A 15,103-nucleotide genomic window follows, 5' to 3' on the forward strand; every position below is an offset into this window, starting at 1 on the left:
ATGGCGGGTCAGCGGCTAGGCGCGGGGCCGCTCTGGGCGCTGGGCGGCGCCGCCCTGGGGGTTTGCCTCGCGGGGGTCGCCGGGCAGCTGGTGGAGGTGAGGCGGGGCGGCGCGGAGGGGCTCGGGGTGGCTGTCACCCTCCAGGCAGAGGGTTGGGGGCGCCTTTCTGACCAGGAGCTGGTTTTTCCCTTCCTCTTGCCCTAGAGGACCTCACTTAATGGGGAGACACAGCTCTATCCCAAGTGCTTCCAGGCTGTGGAGGAGACCCAGCCTCCAATCTTAGTGTCCTTGGTCGGATGGGAAGGCACAGCCTCTGATTTCAGGAACATTATTCTGACGGGGGAGACTCACCCTGACCTGAGGGATTCCCGGTCTGATTGGAGATACAGCCGGGCATCAGCGAGTGTCTGATGGGGGACACTCAGCCCCTATATTCTAATCTTTGGTCTAGTGAAGTCGAAGGTGGTGGGTGGGAGGCAGGAGGGTGAGGACACCCTTCTTAGAGCAGCCATGTGTTGAGTTAGACTCCATGCTGCACACTAGGCCCTGGAGGGGAGGGGCAAGCAGGGCAGGGCCCAAGGACTCAGGGTCTTAATTGGTCCTGGTGATAACTGGGAGCTAGCAAACGTTTCTGAGCGGGCAAGAGTCATGAGTCCTGGTTTGGAAGGAGAATAAATCAGAAGAGGGCACACAGTTGGGAGGACTGTAAGGAGCTGCTAAGATCGCCCAGGAAGAGGTGAAGAGGATGGCTGGGGGGTTGGCCAGGAGCCTGGCTGGGCCAGGGAGGGAAGAGTGGGGGCCATCTGCAGGCCCCTCTGTACCCCATTCCTGCTGAGCCAGGAAGGGGAGTCAAAGAGGCTGACCAGACCCAAAATTCTGGAGCATTAGGCTGGAGGGAGAAGGCCCAAGAGGCAGGACAAGGGAGGAGTGGGGTCGGAGCCTTGTAGGCAGTGGCAGAGTGGAGAGAGCAGGGAAACAGAAGTGTAAGAGACAGCCAAGCACCCAGGAGAGCCCTCAAGGGGCAGGTGCTGGGGGACAAGATGGGAGAGGGAGGACAGGGCCTTATCCGTGGGGTCTGAGGGGACACAGCCCTGAACTGGTGGGTCTGAGGTACATGGAGACAGAGCCCTGCATCCCCTGTTCCTGCTGCTGACCAGGGGGTGTGATCAGAAGGCTGGGCTGGAGTCAGATGTCAGCTCTAGTGTCCCTGTAAGGGGAGCCAGGCTGGCTTGAGCCCCATGGAGTGTACTTGGTCCCCTCACCAGCTGCCCTGAGGCCTCAGGCACAGAAACTGAGCTGGTCTGGGTGTAGGAGAAGCCTGAGCATGGGGGTCAACTCACTTCTGAACCAAGGATTCTTCCCTCAGCCCCCAGGAAAACATCTTCTCCCAGCCCATCAAGGGAAACTGCATTTCAAGTCCATCTGCCTGCCATCTGCCTACAGCCTGAACGAGGGCCTGGCTGAGTCCAGGCGATCCAGGGAAGCACCAGAAAGATGTGCAGGGCTGGGGTCCATGACACCACCCACCCCACCCACAGGCATCACCCTCCATCAGCCTGTGAGGTTCTGATGGAGGCCAGGACTCCAAGCTTGCGTTCAGACCCCCAGCAGTGCCCACAAGGAGATGCCCGACTGTTACCTGTTTCCCTCTATCCAAGACCCCTATCAGGGTGTCTTGAACAAAGCTGGAACAAGAATGTGTAAGAAGTGAGCTCTTGGCTGCCCAGGCTCTGAATCTGAGATCTTTACTGTGGCCCTCAGAATCTTCCAGTTATACAACCCAACTAGGCCAACACACGGAGCTTTAGTTTCAGGGAACCCTGCCACTGCCCAGACCTTGGCCCTGACTCTACAGATGGGTGCCCAACCATATGCATGTGTATCCAACCTCACGTGCTCTATACCCACAGTGCCCAGCCCTAACCCCATATGTGTGCCCCAACCCCACACACATGGGCCAGACCCCACAGACATGTGTCTGAGCCCGCAAATGGGTCCAGGCCCCTGGGATGATGCTGAGGGAGGATATCTTGTCAGTTTTACCACTCAGGTTGTGTAGAGAGCTTCCCAGAGACCACTGGAACCATCCCATTCAAGTTAACAGATGGAGAAACCGAGGCCTAGAGAAAAGAAGTCTCCTACCCCAGTTTGCCTTGGTTAAGAGAAAAAAGCCAGGAATCATATACCACTCCTGGGCACACAGATCCTCTGGGTTACCTGGGACAGGTTGCTGATCCTCTCCAAGTGTCCCCAATACATGCTGAAGGGTGGTGTCCATTGGATGAAGAAGTACCTGGCTTTTGGTAGGTGCCCCATCCATGCTTAGGGACCAGAGGAAAGACTGGACAGATGGTTGAGCTGTGGGTTGCTTTTCCTTCCCAGAGAGCTGGAAGAGACTCCTCATGTCTGTCCTTATTTGGTTAATCAGGGGACAAGGCACTGCACAGATGCCCCAGGATCCCCTCTCCCTCCACACCCCTAACTAACCCCCATCCACACCCCTCAGCCAAACTTGGTGACAGAGACAGGGTCATATCCCTCTCAGCCCCACAGGTCAGGGATAGGTCCTGCTCCCACCCACCAGAGCAGGGCCATGTCCCCTCAGACCCCCAGGACAGGGTGGTGTCCTACTGGGAAGGTGGGAAGTGGCGCGCTGGGCTCTGCTCACGATTGCTCCAGCCGTGCTTACAGCTTTTGGCCTCCAGGTGTCGCTACTGCATTTCAGACAAATTATCTAGACCCGTTTTGTGAGGATTCTGGCCCAGCCTTCTGGTCAGAGGCGGTGACTCAGGTAGGACAGGTGACTGCTGAGGCCACCTGGTGGGAGTCCTGGTCAAGTAATAGAGTCACGGGGCCCTGACTCCAGTTCCACACCGCACCCCACACTGGAGGTACATGTGAACAAAGTCCCACAGGACAGGACTCGCCTTGTCTCTGGCCTTGGTCCTGAGACCCCGTCTGCCTGTGTGGAGGAGCCCAGGGCTGGAGCAGGAGGAGAGAAGGAGCCTTGAACCTGATTGGAACAAGCCATCCACCTTTGCCCCTTGGGCTTTGGTTTCCTCAAGCATCAACCACCCTTGCACTCCAAGTTCCCAGCTCCATGGTTCTGGGGCTTTACCCTCTTCCTGTTCTAAATCTGGAACTTCCCAAGGTCTGAGGCATTGTTTATGAATGTCTAAGACACTTGATTGTAGGAGATTCTGAAATGTTTGGACTGAGTGATTGCTGAGACCTGGGCCTCTCTCGGCCCCGTCCCAGCCCCTGGCCTCTGCCTGGCTCATTCCACTCTCTCCTAACCCACAGCCCAGCACGGCCCCACCCAAGCCCAAGCCGCCCCCGCTGACCAAGGAGACGGTGGTGTTCTGGGATATGCGCCTGTGGCACGTGGTGGGCATCTTCTCGCTCTTCGTGTTGTCCATCAGTGAGTAGCTGCTCCCCCCATCACCGCCCCCTGCCGCTGCCACAACACAGTGGGAGCCCGGCACCGCCTCATCACCCCCCCACCCCCCCGCTCCATCCCCAGAGGCTCAGAGCAGCAATTCCGGGCAGTGCAGGCAGGCCAGGCGCCCACAGGAGGCCCGCTGTGGTTTCTGGCACCTCCTGATCCACACAAAGTCCCTGTGGAGGGCTGACAGGCTGGTGGTGACCTGAAGTATTCTGCCCGACCGGCGATGCAGCCACATGGCAATTATGGTAATTACAGGGGACTCCGCTGAACCAGGACGAAGACGTGTCATTTTTCCCTATCGTTGGCCTCCTCATGCTTTTTCTGCAGTTTTGCCAGCTTAAAACACCCACACCCAGGGGCCCCAGCAAGGCCACCCTTGGCTGCAGCTCAGCCCAAAGGCTCCCCAGACGCCCAGCAAATGTGGCTCCCAGGCTGCAAACCCTGCATTGTCAAATACCACTTCCCTGGAATGACTCACACCCACCTCAGTCAAAAGCAGGAGACCCCTTCCTCTCTTGGACCTGGGAGTTGCTTGATGCGAAGTCACAACAGAAGCCGGCTTGGCATGCTCCCTTCAGTTGTCCTTCCAGAGTTGGGGTCTGGAGTTGGGGAAAAGGGGGCCGAGAAATGCCGACTGGATGGCAGAGGCCGCCAGGGTACAAAGCAGAGTCTGACAGAGGTTCCTACAGGCCAAAGGGAGGAGTGGGGCACAGGCAGTAAAGAGAAAGAAAACACACTCCCCCAGCAAAGGGTTCATGGAGGAGGGGTCCTCCAAGCTGCAGATCGGTAGGATGGATGAGTGGCTTTGTGTTAGGCAGCTGGAAAGGCATTACAGGCAGAGGTACAGTGTGGGCAGAGGTGCAAGGAAATGGCCTCCACACAGGTCTCAGATAACCCCTATAAGACATTTACTGAGTGCCCCCAGGTCAGGGGCTAAAGGAGCATTTAAGTTCTAGCTGGAGCTATCCTGGGGGCAGGGCTGATCACAAGGGCCCATCAGATGCAGGGGCTCCAGGGGAGACAAGGACCTCTAATTTGCATGTGCTTCTCCTGGCACCAGAAGTGCCCTTCCACGCCCCCATGTCTTCCCGGCTGGAGTGGGAGCAAGATCTGAGCAAGAGCCTGCATTTTGTTCCTAGCCAAGGCCAATGATCAGTCAGGCTTCTGAGTGGAGGCCCCACAGAAAAACAGCTGTGGCTGAAGCCCCAGCTCAGGTGTCCAGAGAGGAGAATAACCCCCAGTACCAAGAGGTAGGGTTGGGGGAGGTATCTGCCCTGCAGGGGCCACAGGAGCAATCCAGGGTGCAGGTCCAAGGAGCAGCTCTGGGGTACCCCAAGAAGCAGGGATAAGGGCACCATGGGGCCTCAAGGCACACAATGGTTTCTCCAGAGCTCTGCTTGGCCCTAGATGGTAGAAGTACCTGGGGCCACATAGGAAAGTTGCAGTGTCAGGCCCCAAAAGGCACTTGGACCTCAACCACACAGACTGACTTCCACTCCTAAACCCATTTCCTAGAGAAAGGTAAGGGATAGTCCCAAAGGCCTCTGAGCAATAGGTTAGCATTTGTTACCCTCTATGCAGGGCTCTAGGGAGTAGGAAACGCCATCTCCTGGGGAGGAAACATCTTTCCCACTTCCCTGTCTGCTTGGGCCTAGGTGGTACAGCTGTTTGTGGAGCATCACCCCCAGAACCTTGTGGAGAGAGCTGGAGTTGGATGGGGTACCTGTTCGGGGTCCCCTCCAGCCTGGGGACTCCTATCCCAAGCCCCTGCCTGGGCCTGGAACTCGATCCAAGGAATTTTCTCTCCTCTTTGAAGAGAAGCAAACAGGCCAGGCTGGGTGGGGCAGGCCTGGAGTGAGGGGTGGTGCTTGAGTCCTGCTCTGACTGCCAATAGCTGTGGCTGAGCTCCCTTTAAAGCCCAGGCCTCCAGCCTTTGCAGAGAGCATGGGCATGGTCCTGAGGAGGCACCTGGTGGGGTAGCTGGAAGAGGTGGTCCAAGCCAGTAGGGTGGAGGTCCAACCTTGGACCTCTGGCATACAGGGGTCTGGAGAGGACCCGAACCCAGTTCTTTGGGTAAGAAAGGCAGACCTACTGCTGGGACCCTTGCACAACTAACCCGCCACCATGTGTTCCTGGATGCTGTTGACACCCCATCCATTTATTCAGGAGCCCAGTCCTGTCCTCAGCCACAAATGCTTTGAAACCATCTCATTCATTTGTTTTCTTTCATTCTGTGAGTCTGGGGGAGACTCAGTGGGACCACAACATTGGCTGAAGGGGTTACACAACATGACCTGAAGGGGTGCTCCAGCCCAGGCTACATGGGTCTGATACACCTTCCCCAAAATAGGCCTGACTTGTCCTGCCTGGTCCTCCTGCCCCTAGGAGTCTGTCAGGAAGTTATGTCTGGTCATCTGATTTATAATAGGAAGCAGCTCCATCCCCTCCCCTGAGGCTGGGGCCAAGGTGGTCAGACTGTAGGGGCCTTAGAAAAATAAACTCAGTCCAGCCGGGTCCTGGCAGCCCTGCCCTGCCCATCCCTAGACAGGCCAGCTCCATGCCCTGGCCCAGCTTGCGTGGGCACAGCTGCCCTGAGCCAGAAAACCACTCCTGGAATAACTCTGTCTGAGGTGAACACGCCGGGGCAAGGTCTGTGCCCTCTTTCATGCTCTCACAGCCAGGAGCAGCCCTGGCTTGTCCTCAGGGAGGTTGAGGAGGATGCAGCCATGTCCTCCAGGGTCTGAGGTGCTCTCAGAAGCCTGGGGAGGAGAAACTAGGATGCACAGGAGCCCAGAGGCCTGAGTTAGAAGCACAGGACACCCTCCAGGAGGCTGTAGCTTGAGTCATGGTCCAGCCCACTGCCTGCCCTCCAGGACCTCTCAGTCTAGTCAGAAAGACCCCCCAGAACCAGGACTGGTAACACAATATACGGGGCCAGTGCAAAATGAAATTGTGAGCCCCTCTGTTCAAAAATTATTAAGAATTTCAAGAAAGTGACAGCAGAATAACAAACCAAGCACAAGGCCCTCCTGAAAGTGGGCCTACTATGTGAAGCCAGCCCGGCTCAGGAAAGATATTTTGAAAATCCCAGATCCCACAGGGGTTTTGCCAAAATGTGGAGCCTCCTGAGAGGGTCTCTTGGGTAGGACACACATAGGTAGACGGAGACAGGCCTGAAATTTGGGAACCATTCCTGGGGTGTCTGAGCTCTGGCTCTTACCAAGCCTGCTCTGTCCTACCCGTAGTTATCACTCTTTGCTGTGTCTTCAACTGCCGCGTGCCACGGACCCGGAAGGAGATTGAAGCCCGGTACCTACAGCGAAAGGCAGCCAAGATGTACACGGACAAACTAGAGACTGTGCCACCCCTCAATGAGCTCACAGAAATCCCTGGAGGTGAGCAGGCCTGGCCCCCAGCCCCGCCACCCTCCGACCCTGCCACGCTGGCCAGTTCCTCAATCCTGCCACCCAGAGTTGCCCTATTCCTCCCCTCCACCTGGTTCAGGGAGGGGATCCAGCCATGTTTCTGGAGACCAGAGCAAAGAAATGGGGCAGAGTGAGAGGCAGGGAAAACAAGGAGCTATTCCGCAGGTAGGAGAGGATTGGAAGGAAGAAGGAATGAAGGGCTGGACTGGGAGGCTGTGGTGCAGGCCCTAGGATCCTGTCTCGCTCACGTTGCACCCTTTTTCCTCTGCTCCACAGACGATAAGAAGAAGAAGAAGAAGAAGGACAGTGTGGATACAGTGGCCATCAAGGTAGAGGAGGATGAGAAGAATGAGGCCAAGAAGAAGAAAGAAGAGAAATGAGGAGAGCTTCCTGGAGGTGGAGGCTGGGGCTAGCCGGCCCTGGGGCTCATAGTCCTGGCCAGAGTCCAGACATCTTAGACTCCAAGCTCATACATGGACCATAGAGGTTGCAGAACACCCTCTCCCTGCTCAGAGGGGGTTGCTGAGGCCCAGGACCCTGTCCTAGAGCCTACTGGGGCAAGGATATGACTGCACCAGGTGTGCTGCCTGCCAGCCTGGACTCCACTCCTTTCACGCCATCCACGTGGTCGCTCAGCAGAGGTGGTCTTAGGCCACTGTCCCTCTGTAGATCCAAAGTGGCCTCTACCCACCCAGACATGCCTCTGTCCCCTCTTCTGCCACGAACACCAGTGGCTAAAGGGGTAATGGGATGTGGGTTTCCTTCTGGAAGGGGATGGCTGACCTGGATGGGATAGATGTGAGGCCACACCAGGCTGGCCATGAGGAGGGAGAGGGTCACTGGGGGAAGCAGGGGCAGCAGAAGGTCCTCGGACTTAGCTGGATAGCAGCTAAGTGGTGAGGGGGCTGCCCCAAGCCTGGCAGGGGTTCTGGCCCAGGGCAGTGAGCAGAAGGAGACCAGAAGCGGAACCCCCAGCATAGCAGATACCAAGCTCTAAGCAATGGGTACACTTGTCTTACACGCTGTGATGCAGCTGAGGCTGCTGGAGGGCCTAGCATGAGGCCCATGGGCTAGGGGCTGCAGGGGTGCAGAAGGCTGAGGCCAATGGGCCAGAGAGAGAAGGGCCCCATCTTGGGAATCCAGGGAAAATTTGAGGGGCCAAGGGGGACTTAGGGTATTTCTGCTGGCCCTTTCTAGGCTCAGCTGTGGTAGCAGGTGTCAGGGCCCCAGGAGATCACCGCAGGGGGCAGTTAGGGATTGAGGTGGCAACCAGCCTTCCACGTGCTGAATATAACAGCACAGAGCTTCCTCTTCCATTCTTAACAACGGTGCCTAAAAGCAGCACTGCTAGCCAGAAGGTGAAGGCTCAAACTTGACCTGGGGAGTGAATCCTTGGGGAGGGGAGATGCAGAGAGGGGTTTCTAGATGGCAGCAAACATCAACTGAGGTACTCAGACCTGGGCCTGGAGACTAAGGAGACACTGGAGATTTCCGAGCCAGGGGGAGCTGCTGGCAAAGCTCACGCTGCCTCTGCAGCCTGCAGAGATTTGTAAATAAAGCTGAGTGCCTTCTCATACCCGAGTGACCTGAGATGATCCCTCAGGATGCCCCATCCCTGGAGCATTTACGTGGAGGGTGACGCAGTGATCAGTGATAGGTGGTGTAGGCCAGGCTGATGTTCCCTCTCCTGACTTTTCTCCCAGCCTGAATTCGGATGAGCTGGAGGGAGAGGTGGTGGCCAAGAGGCAGAGGGTCAGCTGCAGCCAGTGGGGCCTAGCCCCGAGGCAGGGCAGCAGGACCAGGGAGGACGCTGCCTGCTCTCCACTTGCCTCTGCTCCACACCCTGGGTTTCAATGAGTGGGTGCTTGGGACACAGAGGAGTCAAACCTGGATTCTGACCTGGACCTGGATCTGGACCATTATTACACAAGAGGGAACCAGGCTGACATGGGGGAAGGAGCATGGGGTCTTAGAGCCATGAGGGGGCAGAGAGATTACAGAAGGCCCTGCTATGGAAGCTGAGTACTCACTGCACCACCAAGTGGGAACCCTGACTCTGCCCTTGGGCTCCAGCCTATGGGCTTCTCATACATATGGCTATGGCAAAGATCATTCTACTCATACAAGCCAGAGCCCTCCTGTTGGCTGGGCAGCAGAAGCGCAGAGGAGCAGGGGCCACTATAAGTCAGAGAAGCAGCTGGTAATGCCTGGGGTAAGTCCAGGCCCGGGCTACATCTGCCCTGCCAGCTGCCTCCCTGACCTCTGACCTGGGCCTCCACTAGCCCTTTATGGACAGGCATATCTGCTGATGGTGGGGATAATATCTGATCCCAGTGGGCATCTGCCCCAGTCTCCAGACAGGGGACAGGGCTGGAAGGTCAAAGTCCACTACAGTGCTTCAGGGCATTAACAGGGTATGTTCTAGCTACCGGCCAGAAGATGGGTCAAAGTCAAGGAGAACACACTTACCTCCCCGGCCCAGACACAGCTGCACCCTTATGCCCAGCCTCACATTGTGTCCTGGCAGCTCCAGCTTCAGCCTGACCCTCCATCATCGGACCCCAATATCATCCCTACACACTCCCTCCACCTTCTGTGGGAGCCACCCTGAACCTTTGGTTGGAGGCAGATCCTGGGGCTCTGTACTTTTCAGTATAAACTGCCTGGAGTCACCCATCCCTCCCCTGTCTGGTTCTCTCATCTCCCACTGGAGCAGGCCCAGGAAGGAGGAAGCATGGGGAAGAGAAACATTTAATTGAGCACCTAGTCTCTGCCCTGCCTTGCGGGGCTGCGAGAGCTGCACCCGTAGCATTCTAGGCACAGAGGGTGAGGAGGGGCCTGGGCAAGGGAGGGTGCACCCAGAGACAACGGCACGAGTGTCAGAGGACAGCAAGGAGGTTGAGGGGCAGCAGGAGTGCCAGGAGCAGGGCCCTGGATGGGGCTGGCAGGTCTGCCCATTGAGGTGTTCCCACTGCTGGCAGGAGATGTGTAGGTAGATGGGCAGGGCCTTGCTCTTCTTGCAGCCTGGGCCCCAGCTCACCATTCCCACCAGGTACCATATGCTCTCCACAGGACAGGCCAAGGGCTCACCACTTATCTCCTGTGGGGAGGGGTGGGGGAAACAAAAAAGGAGGCCAGATGTGGTCCAAGGGAGGCTTAATACAGCTCAGGAAGAATCAGGGTGCCCTCACATCAGAACTTCCCTACAGCCCCTGAGTGTCACATAGTTGAGGGGTGCCCTTGAGGTCCTGACCCAGGAGACCTTCCTCAAAGGGCTCCACCTCCCATCTCTCTCTTGCCAGTTCTCCATCCCCCATCTCTTTAATACCCACCTCCATCTTCCCACTACTTCCCATTCTTCTCCCTCATCTCCAACCTCCATCCCCTCTCCCCATCTCTCTCACCCCAACCTTCATCTCTTTCCTCCCAATCTCCGGTCCTCATCAAATCTCCCCTCCCTCATCTTCCTATCTTCCCCCTCAGTCACCCCGGCTCATCCCCATCCCCTTCCCCACCTCCCCGCAGGTCCTGGCTTCCCTGTGCCCCCAGCCCCATTCCTGGCCAGGTGCCCTTGGAGGCAAGTGAGCAAGGGGGAGAGATGCTCACATAGCAAAACTGTTCCTGTTGACGTCCTTTGCACAAATCATCTGGGAGTTGATGATCTGAATCAGAGAGGGGATTTTGGAGAACCTGTGGTAGAGGCTTTCACACTCCGTGCTGTTCAGGATAGTGACTTCCTTCTCCTGGATGGTCCTGAACTGGGGCCACACACCTGTGGGACAGGGGCCCCCATTCAGGCTTGGCGGTTTTGCTCCTGCCCACTGCCGCCAGCTTTGTGTCCATCCTCCCTTTGTTCTTCGCCACTCCTCCAGCCTCTTCTCCTTGCCACACAGCAGCCCTGGAGATCTCTCCAGGCATAGGCCACCCACCACTCCAGCTGATGCTTCCCAAGGGCCCCTTGACATAGAAACCTTGGGAGCAGGCTACCCATGATCTGGCCTTGTTGGACCTGGTCTCACACCCTGCAGAGTACTATCCATTGAGTCCATTCTGATCTCAGCAACTTGGCTCTTGCATTCCTTCTATCCCCAAAGCCAGCAGGCCCATCTAAGGTACAAATCTTGCCTTTTCTTCAAGCTTTCCCCAAAGGCCTCTTCCTTCTCTAAGCTTCCCTAGACTCCCCTCCATGGGTCTCGGGCACTCTTTACTCCCCTCCCTGCTCTCTCAATTGTATCTCTGTCCCTAGTCTGAGCTCCTAGGGGACAGGTGACTTCCAACCATTCCCAGCTATTCCTCAGATAGGCCATGGCAGGCATGACAAAAAGCCACCCCACCCCAGGCTGGAGACCCTGTGGGTGCTTTCAGGCAAGCTGGCTCTATGAGGCCACAGGGAAGGGCGCCTCTCTTGTGGGAAAAGAATAGGAGTTCCCTGAAGGAAATGGACATTCCTGGGGCTCATAAGGAAATGGTCCCTTGGACGGCCCTGAGACAACACTCCTGCTCTTTGGGCTCCTAAATTGGGATGATGAGGGATTGAGGGCCACTTCTGGGGGAGGGAGCCATGAGTGGACCCTCAGTGACTCCCACCTTCTGGGTGAAGATTGCCCTTAGCCAGCCACATGGGATCTTCTGGGGAGCCTTTTACAGACACAGAACCCTGCTCCTCTCACCTTGGCTGTTCTGCTTCAAGACATGGATGCCCTGGGATTGTGTGCAGAGAGCAAGATACTACTCTGTGCCTCCTCTGCCTTCAAGGAAGTCCTATTTACAACCCTGGCCTGGGCCTGAGGGTTCAAGGGCAATCTGGGTCCCCTAAGGCCTAAATGGCCATGATACATTCACTGCTGAGACCCTCAAAGGGAAAGAGACCTCAGAGATGAGAACCTGACAGGGGTGGGGATGGGGTCTCTGGGGGAGGTGTCTCAGAAATATCTGCCCATGGTAGACCCTGGCCTGCACCCAGGTCCTCTCCCACACTACCGACCCTGCTGTGGGGAGGCTCCAACTTACCATCAACCCTAGGGAGTCCCCAGCCTGTCACAGTGCTGCAGAGGGCATTGTCCTTTAGCACACAGTCCAAGCCAGGCAGGCAGATGGGCCAGACATACTTGTTGTACTTGAGTGGCCACTCAAGCTTAAGGAGGGCAATGTCATTTGCCTGGCCGACCCCGGACCAGTACCGATGGGACCGATAATGGCTGTTCACAATGACATGCTGGGCCAGGACGTCGGCAGTAGACTTGGATATCTGGTCAACCCGTGGACTCCCCATCCGCACTGAATAGGTAACATCACTCCTAGGGTAACAGCGAGGAGAGTCCTCCATCAGCTCCAAGAACCCCACCCCAGCCTGCACCCCCGACCCTCCACCACACTGTTGCACCCTTAGCAAACCCAGGTAGGCCACCCACCTGCTTCAAGCCCCAGAGCCCACTCCTCACAACAGATGTGAATGGGGCCCTGCACACACACTGTGTGGTCCAGTCCTCACAACAACCCTTCATTTTATGGAGAGGGAAAATGGGGCTCAAGTGACTGACTCAAGGCTACACAGCTAAGAAGTGTGGAGCTGGGACGTGGACCCAGTTTTCTCTGGTTCCAGACTCTGGACTCTGTCCAGCATCCCATGCTGGGCCCTGGAAGTGACAGAGACCTTGTGCAATCAGCCCTGCCTTGCCCTCCAGCCTACTTTCTCAGCGTGTCCCTTAGGCTTGGAGCTCGCTTTTCCACTGGTCAGCCCTCATGGCCAGATGTGACCCTCAGGCCGCTCCCTGGCCCCAGAACATGGGCATGCCCACTCTCTCATCCCCACACTGACCAGACTCCCCTGTGAGCGTCTGTCTTCTTGTCTGTTTTTCCCCAGCAACCTGAGAGGAGTGGTGCAGCCCTTTTCTGCCCCCAGTGCCCAGGCTTCAAAGAGTGCCAAGGCTGTTGGTTGAATGAAGGAAGGAATGAGTAAGTGAAACAAAGGGTGTGGAGCAGAAGAATTAGGACATTCTTTCTGCAGATAGGAGGAGGGAGGCCTAGACAGTGGCTGCAAGCCTCCGTTTCCTATCTATGGAATGACTGCATAGGACTGGAGGGGGCCAGGGGAGGGGAGGAAACCCCCAGCTCCCAGAAAGGAATCTGCAGGACTCATCCCCCACCTGCTCAGAGCTAGGGTGAGGTGGGGCTAGGACTATGGTGTCTGCCACTGATGGGCCAGCTGGCAAGATGACTGGGGCCCTGGTGGCTCCAATGACTTTCCACCCATCCATCTAGACCCCGACTCACTGGATCATGCAGTGGGCCACGGTCAGCACCCACTCAGAGGCAATGAGGGTGCCTGCACAGATATGTGTGCCATTGGCCCGCACACTGACCATCCATGGCCACCGCCGAGCCATGGCCTCCGGATCCCTGAGGGTGGTGTCCCACTCATAGGAGAAGCCACAGGCTAAGGAGGAAAACGAAAAGAGCTTGATAACGAATGGGCCCTTCCAGCCACATCCCACAGCACCTCTCCCTCCTCCCTCCCCTCAGCCTGATCTCCCACCTCTCTAGCTGGCCTGCACCCATCCAATGATTCTCCTTCTTCATTGGTCATCACATAATGATGTTGTTCACATGAGGACTGGGGTCTGCAGCCTCAGAAGGGCCTCAGCACTCCCCAGGTATCCCTCTCACTGGTCCCACAGCTTAGGCCCCAGGGTGTTCCCAGCTGACCAGCCTGGTGCACCACTAGCTCCTTTGTCCTGGTCAATCAGACATCAGCTCTGGCCAGGCCCTTCACAAACCCATCTGTGTTTCCATCTGGTTTCCTTACTTCAGCCAAGGAAGACCCCTCTCCCTCCTCTAGGATCCTTCTCCTATGATTCAGTGAGAGAAAGGCAAGTGACCTAAGAGAAAAATGGGTAGTGTGCATGAACACATACATCTGAGGATGAAACCCCAATAGCAAACAAATGCAGAAGCTCTTCAGCCCCATTAGTCCTCAGGGAAGTGTGGACTTAAATCACAGTGAGGTTCTGCTCACCACCACCTGCCAGGCAAAACTAAATGTCCCTGATAACAAGTGTTGGTGAGGAGCACGGCCCCAGACTGCTCACTCACTGCTGGAGGGAGGGTCAGTGGGTGCAGCCACTTTGGAAAAGCTTTTATGGAAAAAGTTCTTTAAACTGAAGATGCACATATCCAACACCACTGCAGTCCCGCTCCTACGTGTTCCAAATGGACTAGAGGATTGTGAGATCACTGTAAGTGGGCTGTCACCAGCGGCTGTAAAGGCTAACACAGGAAAGGGAATGGCAGCATGCACAGCAGGGTGCAGCTGGGTCCTGTGTGTGACTTTCTGTGACAGTTAAATTCTGTGCACTCAGTTCCAGGATGAAAAGTATTTCTTATGTGGGTCTTACTTCAACATGCTTGGAAGCCACTGCTGGAGAGAATGTCTTGTGGGTGTGCCCCGAGACACACAAGGGAAGGCTCCCTGAAAGCCATGCTGGAGACCCCCAAAGGCCTTGGCTGGGAGCCTGGATCAGGGACTGAGCCGTATGGAGAGGCGCTGTCCCCATAGACCGTTCAGGGAGGCAGGACGTGAGCACACCTCAGGCTCCCCCCGACCTTCCTTGCCTCCTACCTCAACAGCATGGGAGGCCTGGCCCACAACAGGTGCTCAATAAGCACTGGTAAAAGGAAGGCCCCCTCTCTCTCTCCGTGCCCCTTCTTCCGCTGTCCCTTAAGGTCCTCAAGGCTGCTTGGGCACCCTCCTCCCGCGTGGAGGTCACAGTACTCAAGGGGAAGGAACTCATCCTCGTCGGCTTTAGAAGCAGAGTACTGCAGGGTCCTGGGCGGCTGGCTAGTGGCAGCCTGCCAGGGGAAGCGACGTCCGTCCGAGGGACAGGTGGCACTGGGGGCACAGGGGGCGCCAAGGTCGGCAGGGGCATCCGTGGACAGTGCCCCCGGCACTTCGCCAGCGCCCAAGCAACCTGTGGAAGAACGCAGAGGGTCAGAGGTGGAGGCCAGGCCTGTGGGAGGAGGGGAGGGGGTGGGGCTCACCCCCGGGCCGCAGCAGCAGCAGCAGTAACAGCAGTAGCATCAGCAGGAGCCGGGCGTGGGCCAGGGCGAACGTCCGGGGGCTGCGGGGGACTGAGCCTGCCGGCCAGCGCCCCATACCAGAGCTCCATCCCCGAGAAGCAGCGAATAAGTCGCGGCGCTCCTCTCGCGACGCCGCTCCCAGGGCTCGCCCCAT

The 15,103-nt window shown here is 57.0% G+C and overlaps 2 protein-coding genes across 2 annotated transcripts; one reads left to right on the forward strand and one right to left on the reverse strand.

Moving 5' to 3' along the window:
* TMIE (transmembrane inner ear) lies at positions 1–7,253 on the forward strand. Its single transcript, XM_060110753.1, has 4 exons — positions 1–96; positions 3,304–3,421; positions 6,694–6,843; positions 7,150–7,253. The coding sequence occupies exons 1-4, from the start codon at positions 1–3 to the stop codon at positions 7,251–7,253; spliced, it is 468 nt and encodes a 155-aa protein (XP_059966736.1).
* Positions 7,254–9,752: 2,499 nt separating this feature from the next.
* On the reverse strand, positions 9,753–15,103 carry PRSS50 (serine protease 50). The gene is given in 8 exon segments (XM_060111476.1): positions 9,753–9,823; positions 9,826–9,973; positions 10,480–10,502; positions 10,505–10,645; positions 11,884–12,170; positions 13,147–13,309; positions 14,640–14,840; positions 14,911–15,103. Coding segments are annotated over 8 exon segments (1,227 nt in total).

The sequence above is a fragment of the Mesoplodon densirostris genome, chromosome 10 (assembly GCF_025265405.1).
Source record: "Mesoplodon densirostris isolate mMesDen1 chromosome 10, mMesDen1 primary haplotype, whole genome shotgun sequence".
In the NCBI taxonomy this organism is placed as follows: domain Eukaryota; kingdom Metazoa; phylum Chordata; class Mammalia; order Artiodactyla; family Ziphiidae; genus Mesoplodon; species Mesoplodon densirostris.

What these genes read in the sequence shown, in the direction of transcription:
- TMIE (XM_060110753.1), top strand. Translation starts at nt 1, where the DNA reads ATGGCGGGTCAGCGGCTAGGCGCGGGGCCGCTCTGGGCGCTGGGCGGC. An exon ending in GCTCTTCGTGTTGTCCATCA is followed by an intron (nt 3,422 to 6,693) that starts GTGAGTAGCTGC and finishes TCCTACCCGTAG; the next exon opens with TTATCACTCTTTGCTGTGTC. An exon ending in GCTCACAGAAATCCCTGGAG is followed by an intron (nt 6,844 to 7,149) that starts GTGAGCAGGCCT and finishes TCTGCTCCACAG; the next exon opens with ACGATAAGAAGAAGAAGAAG.